At 39.9% G+C, this 11,373-nt stretch overlaps 1 protein-coding gene across 1 annotated transcript in view; it reads left to right on the forward strand.

The window, feature by feature from the left end:
- The window catches only part of PLEKHA1 (pleckstrin homology domain containing A1), a 31,753-nt gene extending 24,374 nt beyond the window's left edge, over window positions 1-7,379 (forward strand). Inside the window, exons 9-13 of the mRNA XM_038140315.1 lie at window positions 195-259; window positions 1,052-1,115; window positions 1,442-1,531; window positions 2,617-2,691; window positions 4,810-7,379. Coding sequence (XP_037996243.1) covers window positions 195-259; window positions 1,052-1,115; window positions 1,442-1,531; window positions 2,617-2,691; window positions 4,810-5,139 — 624 coding nt within the window. The 3' untranslated portion in view covers window positions 5,140-7,379. The remainder of the gene's footprint in view (window positions 1-194; window positions 260-1,051; window positions 1,116-1,441; window positions 1,532-2,616; window positions 2,692-4,809) is intronic.
- The last annotated feature ends 3,994 nt before the right edge of the window (window positions 7,380-11,373 follow it).

Consider the following 11,373-nt stretch of genomic DNA (forward strand, 5'->3'; position numbering starts at 1 on the left):
TTTCTCCTTCTCTTCATTGCAAGTGCCATGGATGGTTTAATACTTACAAAAGCAAATGAAATTTTGGTTGACACCACTTTTTTTCTTAGTGACTGCCTTGAAAGTCCTATTTTTGTAAGACTGCTGCTGTCCTGGCGCTGGCTTTCTGTTCTAGTTGTTAGATACCCTGTACTAAAACATGTTTCTTTTTTCAGGAAAAGGAACCTCTCAGGGTTATACCACTTAAGGAGGTCCATAAAGTTCAGGAATGCAAGCAGAGGTGAGGAGGGAAGCACTGATGCCATTACATGGGATGGGATTCCCTGCTTGGTCATGGCCAGGCTGCTCCTTGGAGAGCTGTTCAGTAACGTCACTCGATGTGTGCATGTGGGAGGTTCTTTCTTTATGGGACAGCACATTGTTTTGTGCATTAAATGGGTTTTGAGGGGTCTGTATTAATGTGTGTTTCAAACTTGCAAGTTTGCACAAGGGCAGAACAAGGGAATATCATGGAACCAAGAATTCGAGATGTGTGGATGCTGTCTGATCTGAGGGAGCAATTTCAGGAGTCTCTATTCTGCTTACATAATCTCTAAACCTTTAGAGGACATCAACTCATGTTAGATGAATGAATCTGGCTGAGAACACTCTTCACAACCCTCCTACCAAATGGCAATATACTGAAGAATAATTGCTTTTGTAGCTCTTGAGATACTGATTTTTCTGTTTTTTTCTTTAGCAGACTAACAGAAATTTGACTAGAATGCTAAATATTTTTTAACTTAGCATATGATTCAGAATGTTCCAATTAAAAATGTATGATAAATATTTTTAGACGTAATGTTATATGATTTTAAATGTTCCAATTAAAAATACATGTAGTAGCACATGTGCCACTGGTAAACTAAAGAGTCTTGGGGCTAAAATTAGTGAAAAGAACAATAGTAGAGTGATAAAGAAATGCAAAAGTCAGACAGCAAATGCTCTGATCCTCTGCCAGTTCTACAATCTTGTTAAAATACAATGGGAAAGCTGTACTTGCTTTTGAAGTATTTTTGTATTTCATTTGCAGTGATATAATGATGAGAGACAATCTCTTTGAAATTGTAACAACTTCTCGAACCTTTTATGTGCAGGTAATTTCTTTTTTTAAACTTTGGGCAAACCCAAGAGACTGCCAGAGTTAAATACACTTTAAAAGTGAAATAGCTGCACTTCTTCACTTTGACCATGGCCTGATTTTCAGGGGGAATGTGATCTTCAGGATATTTTATTTAATGCTTTATATAGCTGTATACATTTTACAGTAACTTCAGAGTAAGAAATGTCTGGGTTAAGAAATACAGTCCGCCTGTAAGAAATAAAGTGTTTCAGTAGCACACTGAGCAGCAGGGTGAGGTTGTGGTGGGGCAGTGGGCAGGCTGGGGGCTGCTGTTGACCGTGGTGTTGTTGTTGGCTGCAGGCAGACAGCCCCGAGGACATGCACAGCTGGATCAAGGCCATTTCTGGGGCCATCGTAGCCCAGCGGGGACCGGGCAGATCCGCGGCTTCCGTACGTCACCCTGCACCTCAGAGGGGATGCCATTAGCTCCTGTTCACTTGTGCCATTCAGTCCTGCTTCTTCCTCCTGCCTTCCCTCTCTCCTGTCCTGTAGTAACGTGGCCTCTTTGCATGAACTTTCAAACGTCAAATATTTCGTGTTTTTAATGGAGCACTTTTTTAGTCCTACCTGTAACTTTCTGTGCCTTGTTTGTCTTGAACACGTAGATAATGTAGTGCTAACCTGGAGAAGTCCAGTATGATCTGTCACTATTACTAGTTTGGGAGTTAAATTAAAACTTTCTAATTCCTGTGAGGTGTTTCTGCTAATTGCTGTGTTTGGCAATCAAATTACAATATCCTAATTTCTTTGACAATTTAGCAGTGAGACTTGTTACATTCTCCATTGCTGATAGTTTATTGTATATGCAGATACAGATAAAAATGTAAAGTAAGATCTGTGCTCTCATGAATTAGTTCTTGCTGTTGGAAGTGCAGTGAGGACAGCATCTTGCAGTACTGAACTGGGGCACTGTGACAGTTGTTTATATTTCTGAAGCCACGTGGATGCCAGCATTTCATACCTACTAGCATTTCAACTGTATTAGTTGTTTAGCACAAAGGTCATTAACTTGTGGGAAGTAGTGGGAGTTAGTCTGGTGTCACAGTGGCTCCAAGTATGCCCAGATGTAGCACCAGGAATACTTCACACTTCAGGTATTGCATGCTGTGTTTTTCGTTTTCTGTCTCTGGGATGTTTTGTAATAAACTGAATATATCATTACCCCCATAATCTGAAATCTAATAATTCAGACCTGTCTTTTGACTACAAGTTTGCATTGATACCATGTTTCTGGTAACTCAGCCTAAGCTCTCAACCAATTTTTGGTAGCTGCTTCTTGCTTTTAAATAAAGCTTCCTGATATAAATTTTCTCTTTGTGGGGGCAATGAAAACACGCAGGTAACTTTTCTTACTGTATGCTTTTTTTCCTGTGGTGTTTTTTTTTTTTTTTTTTGTGTGGGGCTAACTGAGCAATGTAGCTATGACTGTCTGCATCACTTCTTGTTCCCTCTGTTGTCCTCTCTCCCAAGTCCAGGTGACTCTAATCTTAGCTTTGCACTGTGTTCCAGATGCGGCAGGCCAGAAGGCTGTCGAATCCTTGTATACAGAGGTATACATCAAGAACTGGTGAATGCAGCACGTATGTGGGCTCTCATGGAAACTCGCCTTCTTAACAGAGGGCTAGGACTAGACACTAATTTGCACTATAAAACAAACTAAAAAATAATGCTACCTGTTGTCATTACCATTACTGAAAACTAACTCATCAATAATATCGTTCACTCGCAGGTTTGCACTGTTTTTTCTTGCTTTTAAAATGATTGGAAATTAAATACACCAAAACCACTGCTTATACCTCAAAGCACAGTAAATATTTAACCATAAGTGATGTCACTTTAATAGGAAAGCACTAAAGCTAATTTGCATGAGAGTTCATATTTCCATTTTACTTTACATTTGTTTTGAAACTGCGCCAAAGTGAGATTAAATGGAAGCTGCCCACAAACTAATACAGATGAGTGCACACAGAACATGCACGTTGTAGCTCTAGGATTTGGAAGGGTCTAAAGTAGCCTGATCTGCATGGCTTATGAGATCTCTGCATGAAATGATTAGTTCAAACATAGAAGTATTACATAATGATGGATAATCAATACCCTGTTCCAAGCAGGACACCTTAGGAGTAGTGCAGCAGCACAGTCTCTTAACTGTGAAATTACAGCCAGTGTGGGTAATGAAATCCAACTATCCTTCAGGGCAGCTGAGCAAAAATTCAGAGGTCTTGTCCTAATATCCCTTTTGTCCTATTTGGTGAAGTAAAATTATTAATAATAAGAGCAGTAGGTAAATCAGTGAATCATAAGTTCTGCTAAAGCAAACATTTTTCCTTAACTGGAGTATCAAGTCAGGTATGAAATAAGGCAGTGTAAATGATGTGAAATACTTTAGTGAAATTGAACGCCAAAGTCAAGTCCAAAAAAAAGTTGCACACGTTCATCCAATAACATTAAGCTCATTTATAAAAAGAAATGTGGTAGTACTTGGCAGAATCCATTTTCAGTAAATTTATTAATTCATATGTCATGAGAATGTCATAACATTCTAAAAGAAACTTGAAAAACTGCGGTAAAAAAGTATTTAATTTAGGATTTATATTTGCATCTTGGACACACATCTGTGATGGGTTTGGGGTTTGTTTTTTTTCCTAACAAATGTGCTTGAGAAATGCCTTGATTTGTGTGTGCACATGGGCTGGCAGATTCCTTTAGTTCCTGGACTAACACTGGTGATGGCAGAACTGGCAGCAGCTGCAGCTCCTAATGCACACACAGTTCACTGCAACATTACCCAGCATTTGGATCAGAGCATTTCAAACCCAGCACTGCTCAGGGGTTTGAGACATCCTGACACAACTGATGGATGCAGTGCAGAGCCCAAGGAACTTCTTGTTCCTGTTCAGGAGTTCAGGCTATCCCAGGACATCCAAATGGCATTCCATGCCTGTTCTTCAGACAACTAAATCATTCCTGGATAGTCTGGGGACTTGTTTTTGTCAGTAAGTAAATGGTGGAAGATACTTTGATAGTTATGTAGAGGTCAGCAGAATAATGATAATAAACACAAAACAATAACTTGCATGGAAGGAGTAGCTTAAGTATCAGTTTCTTTTCTAGGTTGTTAACTTTGAAAATTTTTATATAGCCTTGATAGCTTAAATTTTTTTTTGGTCCTTGGGAGAAATTGGGAAGATTCGGTGCTCCAAGAACAGGAAGCAGTAAAATGTGCATTACTTCAGGATCCAGGATATGAGTGCTTGATTTATATGAATAGGTCTGAATACATTTTTCTTTTGGAAAGATGTGACTTTCGATGGCCTTTAAAGTGTGCATCTTCAAGAGGTTATTTAACATCTCAGTAAAATGAGCCTAAATTGCTGGACTAAAGTCTTACAGAGCTGCTGTGCTTGATTGAAGAATTTCATGTCATTGAACGCAGCGGCTGATGCTGCTGTCACACGCTGCTGTGAGCTCACACTCAGTAAAGCAGTGCCTCACAAAGCACCTGCCTCCTGCTGCCGTGGCTGATGCTTCGCTTTGTGTATTTTCTGTCTCGATTTTTTTTGTTTTTTGTTTTTTTGTTTTTTTTTTTGGTGAGTGTGAAATCTGAAACTGCATCTTTCCAACGTGACGCCAGCCACTTCATCTGACACGTTCCCTTCTTTTTCCAGGAGCATCCCGAGCCTTCTCCCGAACCCGGCCGTGCTGTCCGTGCTGCCGGCGCAGCCGCAGCCAGCTCACATTCCACAGCCCCTCACGGCAGCCCTCTGGCCACAGCCCCTCAGCCCAAACCCCCCGCCTTGGAGAAGCGAGGATTTCACGAGTCTTTTACCAAGGCCAAGCCAAGGAGCTACAAGATCCAGGCTGTCGCTCCAAGAGAATCAACTTCCAAAGTGACTGAACGGGGCCCCTGGGAACCCCGGAGCAAAAATGGCACTCAGGAACAGGATCCTGGCCTTGTGGATCTGGATGATGCAAGCCTTCCAGTTAGCGATGTGTAGGGATGGAAGCGTTTGGAGAATGATCCATTTGTTCGGTCCTTTAATTTCTTTGCTCGGACTTTGAACCAAAGAAAATTCCAGGAAATGAGAACAAAAAAAAAAAAAAAAAACAAAACAAAAAAAAAAATACAAGCCGGAGCACTGCTGTTATATATATGTGTGTGTGTTCCTGTGCACACATGGGTATATATAATGTGTTTGTGTGTTGCCTTTCAGCTGAGGGTCACAGATGGACCTTAGGCATTTTCTCAAAGCCTGATAGTAAATCACTTACTAGGGAGGGGCCAAACTGCACAGTTTAGGAAAAAGAAACCAACCCAAAATGCATTAAAAAAAAAAAAAAGTACTTCTGCAAGTAAGCAAGGTACCAGCAACTTCTAATTCCTAATCTGGCAGGTTTACTAAATTTGCAACTAATGCTCTTATTTTGGAGAACTTGTTGCCAACAAGTGTGATTAAATAATTTCATCTTAAACTACAGTAAGATTTTAAGCATATATGAGAATTTTTTCTCTCCGTGACTTCCAGATACCAGGAAATGCACAAAATGTTTCTTCTGTTCTTTAAGATCAACAGTGTCAACTGATTTGTTATCAGAACAAGAATTCTTAACTCCCTTGGAATTCTAGTTATGGTGCTGTAAAATTTCCACTAAAATAATATTTTGAATAGTCAGCCTATTTTTGATGCACTCCTAAAGGTGGGTTATAACTTTTTGCACATTTGGATTTCCATGGACTGCATGTATTGGTGTTTTGGAGGGGGGAGAAGAGAATTTGGACTTTGGAATTTGGACACTTTAGATCTTTTTAACTGAGTAGAGTTTATGTTGTGTTACATTAGGCTTTGCAGCAATTATGTTTTCTTAAATGTTTAAATGTATTGTTTGGTTACTATTTTGAGAATGATTTCCTTCCCAGTGCTTTGTGAGCAGTTCTTGTTTCTGTATTGATCAGTGGAAGAGCTCCTTTAGTTGTGTTGTTATTGGTACTGAACTGTTCCTAGTCCTGCAATCGTGGCCTATAACTTTTGGTGCACTAAGAATCTGAAGTGCCTGTGTTTTCTCTCACGTTGTTGAAACACTTTTGGGTTAGTGATGTACACAGACCATTCTTACTGGGTTTGAGCGTTGGCTTGGAGTTGCTCTGGATAGCATAGCTTGAAACAGCTCTTCAAAACAAGATTTATGCCAGGGGTACCAGTGTTCTGGTGTTGCACCCACTGCTGTGCAATATGTGTTCTTAAAAAGTGAGTATTTGTTGTGTGTGTACATTGTGTTATGGGGCATCAGTGATGCCAGCCAGGAGAACCTTTACATTTCAAGTATTGGCTTAGGTGGTGTGTACTTCTCATCATTTTTGGAAAAAAAAACCATTTGCTTTAATCCCAACCCCAGAGATATCTCATGCTGCTGCTTACTGTGATCCCAGCTGTCCAGCTTTGTGAGACTTTCTTTGTCTGCTGGAACCTAAGATACATATCAGGCAAGTCCATCTTCTCTCCAACTTCCAAACTGACTTCCTGCTTGAGAGATATGGATGGCTTTACCACAGCAATTTGTTGATCCCAGGACAGAATAATTGGTGTCATATAAGAATGGAATATAATGAAATTCAAAACCTTAAATTATATCAGCACCTTCTTTTGGTTTTGGTTTCTTTATTTTTTTTAATCCATAAGCTAACTAACCACTGCCTTCAGGCAGTGGTGTCTGTAAATTACTGGTTTTGTTTGACTTTAGATATATGTGAAAACTAGCACAGAATTGGAAATTACTGTAAATGTCTGTACTAGTATTGTAGGTTTTAATTTCTATAAAAATAAACCATTAGCTCTTTAAAAGCTTATTTTTTCACAAGTACATTCTGTGTGGAAGACACTTTGCATTGTAATGTTTTTACTGTAGTCTAACATCAGAAATCACTTGCTCTGGTACAGCTTTCACACTGCATGGTTATTTTACTGTATTTTGGTATTGGCAATTTTACACATTGGGTGGAGGTAAAGCAGCTCCATTATGGGACTTTAAAAAAGGAGGGAAAAAGAGAAAAACGAAAAAAGAAATGAACTACTGTTGTAGTTCAGTAGCATAGGGAAATTTTGTGGTTGGTCACTGTCAGGGTCTCCTATTTATCAGTACTTTTATAAATCTATGAAAATTGTTAAATTATTTTAGAAACAGTGCTGTAAATATGTCACATTTAAATTGTCAATAAATCAGTTTGGGTAACTTAAAATAACAGCTGGTTGAGTTTCTTTGCACCATGACAAGTATTTTATCAGAGCAATATATTCTTTTTCAGCGTGTAAGAGATCAGATTCTCCTTTATCCAGCCATAGCATCTCTAATTCTTCAAATCTGATCAGGTTGTGTAGCCTAAGGATGAAATGGAACAGACTGAGCTGATTTTCTTGTGCTAATCTCAGTTTCTTCTGTGGAAGTTTTACATGTTATGCAAGGGATATTGATGAAAAAACACTGTAACATGGATTTTTCTGTCTTTATACTGATGGATCAGAAGGGTTCTCTCTCAGAGATGCTTTCCTGAGATCCAGACTGGCCCCAGTTACCCAGATTCCATTGCCCCCACCTGGCTGTGCACTCTGCCCCTTCACTGAAGAGGAAATGAAATTATTCTGCATGGCCACAGGTTTAAACTCACGGTGTTAAAATAAAATACTTACAGAAAATGGAACTGCTGCCTGCAGTGCACATCCCTGGGGGCAGCTGCTGAGGGGTGATGTGTCAGGATACAGTTTATTAAAGTGGAATATTCCTAAACCTTGTGGAATATCGGGATGTCAGCACCACCTAGGGGTCACACTCCAGCTTTAAAAATCAAGTCTAGTACTAATTTGCTTTTAAAGTGTATTTCATACTTAAAAACTGATCTGGAGACTCCAGTTGTTAAGTCACTGGGCTGTTCCAGGTTGGGGTTTTTTGGTGCTTGATTTAGTTTGATCTTTTTCGTTGATTTAGTTTTGATCTTTTTTTTTGAGCTATTTTTTTAAAGGTTTTATAGTAAGTATTATAATGGATGGGGAAATTACAGGGTGCACCTAATGTGTACACTCTGAAGGTGTGAAACAGAAATATTACTGTCTTTTTAGCAATTCCATTCTAAATAGAGGTGAGAGAGAAGAAATGAAAGAAGGGGAAATATTAGATAGGGAAATTCAGTCTAAAAGCAGAAATTAAAGCAGTGAAGCCCTCTGTGCCATGTGTAGTTTTACCTTTTAACAGTTTCATTTAATGTCTTAGTAGTCATCTGAACTTTGCAGAACAGCCTCCAAATTATTTGATGCTCCAAGCCAGTGAGCTGCTAAAGCCCTTCTGAGGTGAAGTGAAATAATGAAATACTGAACGCAGCGCTCGAGAACTGAAACCTGAATCCTGCCCTGGGAGTTGTGTCTGCCTGGATTTTACACTTGAGATTTTCGGTGTAACCTCTGAGGTAAAGAAACTGGCGCTCATTTGTGAAGGCACTGCTAATGGCCTAGCAGTTGTTGAACGCTGCCCTTCAAAGTGTCACTTTTGACACTGTAATTAGGGATTTGCATTTCAAACGAGGGGAATTCTGCATATCAGGATGCACAGTGAACGCATCTTGCAAGAATTTAAACGAGCATCTCGCAAGAATTTAAACCACTCTGTCGCTTTGTGTTCGGGGACACCTGAGTCACCTCTGCTCTCAAGGGATACCGATAAAAAACATCCCTGGGGAAGAAAATGTGACATGGATTTTTCTGCCTTTACACGGATGCATCAGAAGGTTTCTCTGAAATCCAGACTGGCCCCAATCACCCAGATTCCACTGCCCCCACCTGGCTGTGCACTGTGTCCCTTCAGAGAGGTGGCACTTGGCCGGGCAGTGCTTTTTTCTCTATAAATGCCAGAGTTCCAGGGTTGTTTTACAGCCTGCAGTGTCCTACGTGCGCTCCTGCTGGTAGCTCTGCCCTCCGCCAGGGAGGAAATGCCACCTGACCACAAAGACACGCTCGGTGCAGATTAGCGATTGTTTCTTGGGGCAGGTCGCTTGGCTTCGTGTCAGCCTTTACAAAAGACACCCTGATGGTTCGTTTCGTTTGTAAATTATGCCAGCAGTTAATGCTTTCAAGCACCAGGGCTAGATTATATCAGGAGAAGAACGTGGAGTTAAAAATTCCCTGGTTTTAAACCATTCTCTTTCAAAGCAGTGGCTTCTTTTTTTTTTCCCTGTATGTAGCAATGAATCTATGTTTTTATAAAGGTTTGGTTTTTTTCTTTCAGTTTTTGTAATATTTCTCTTGTTACGTTAAAGTGGAGAAGTCCTGGGTTTTGTTTTGGGAGGTGGGAGTAGGGATGTTAACGCTTTTCCCCCAGAAAATCTGAGAGGAAGCCATTAAGGCATGAAGCAAAATTATGACAATAATGAAGCAAACAGAATAAAGCTGGAAAAGCTTTCGTTGGATTTTGCTCAGACTATCAGCATTCCAACCTTCCCAAAGCTCCTCCATCCTCTTTTGTGGCCGGGACCCTTCAAGACTCAAACGTTCCCCTTTTTTCTCTGCTCAAGTGTGCCCTTTATTCATCCTTTGCTCGTTCCCCCCTTTCCGTGCGTGCCAGGCGCTCCGAGGGTCACATTGCAGGGCAGGGCGGGCTGGCACAGCATCCTGGATCCCTGGCAGCAGCGCCCACACTTCCATGGCTCTAGGGGAATTTCTACTGTGTGATCTCTAGGTGGAGCCTCCTGTCTCCCAGTTCCGTGTGAAAAGTGGAGATATTTTACCTCTGGGACTCCGGAGTGTGGTTTTCAGACCAGGTTTTTGGCCTTTCTGCTTAATATCTGCTGGCTTGGGGAACTGTTCTGTGTCAGGTAGAGGAGAAATAATAATTACGGGGTGTGCAGCTCCTCTCAGGTCTAAGGCACTTCTGCACAGATCAGATAGCAAATTAACAACAAATCTATTTTTTTAGTGAGCTAATTTATTAACCTCCCCAAAGACTTGGCTCAGTTATTCTGGAAAGCAAGACGTTTATATTTTGTGCACCTACATGACAACTATAAAATTAATATAATAAAATACTATATGTTTAATACTCAATAGAAGATTTATATCCTTACCAAAAAGAGTTTGAAGCTGATAGTGCTGGCTGATGTGTTAAAAATTCAATTGTACACCTTTCCTCTCCGGAACAACCACTGTCAAAGGTGGAGATAAAAAGAGAGACAACCATCCCTGGAGAGAGGATGACAGAACCTGGACTTTTCCTACTGTGGGTAATTTTTTCCTGCCTGTGGAGATAAGGCTCCAGTAGCTTCGAGCAGTAAGTTATCTGACCACAGCAATGTGAGAGGAGAGCAGAGAGCCTTTCTGGGCTGGGGAGGATGAAACCCCACAATAATTCACTTATCTTTGAGTATTTTGTTCCTGCTTCCAAATAGGAGTTTATGAAATCTTTCCTGAACCCGTTGTTTTTTAGGTTGTTGTTTGGTTTGGAATTTTTGTTGTTGTTTTTATTTAAATGGTTTGGGTTTTTTTTGGTTTTGTTTTTTTTTTTTTTGGTTTTTTTTTTTTTTTTGTTTTGTTTGGTGGGGGTTGTTGTTTCTTTCTTTCTTTCTTGCTAGAAGCTCATCACCTTTCCTTAAAGACTTGTCTTTATTTTAGAAGGGGCAAAACTCAAACCAAAAAACAAACCGCAAGCTTATAAAACCACAAAGCCTATTAAAATAGTCGATGAGCAATGGGTAATTAACTACTTGGAAACATTTTGCCATATCTATCCATCTATACATACATGGATATATATATCTATATATATATATATATATATATAGGGGGTATATATATGTATGTGTATATACATACATTCAAAAGATTTTTAACTTGTAAATATTTTCAAGCTTTTTCTTAGACTTGCTAACACAAATTATGTTAGTATTAAGAAAATTTTCTGTGAATTGTTCGATTTTTCTGCTTGGGTCTCTGCTGAAGTCAGAGGATTCTCCTGAAATCTCTTTTCCTGCAGAGCACAGAAGTCATTGGAAAACTGCAGCTATAAAGAGTTCACAGTGGAACTTCAACTGGGAACACTGGAATATAGGTGGTTTCCAAGCTTCAGGTACTAACCAACAGTTCAGTATGTTTTGCACACACTTTGATAAGTTTTCATGGTGTTCCCTGGAACAATTGGAATTCTGGTGCTTGGGACCTTCCTTCTACCTGCTCAAGCGGCTCGTTGTTAAACTTTTC

Source organism: Motacilla alba, chromosome 6 (assembly GCF_015832195.1).
Source record: "Motacilla alba alba isolate MOTALB_02 chromosome 6, Motacilla_alba_V1.0_pri, whole genome shotgun sequence".
Taxonomy (NCBI): Eukaryota; Metazoa; Chordata; class Aves; order Passeriformes; family Motacillidae; genus Motacilla; species Motacilla alba.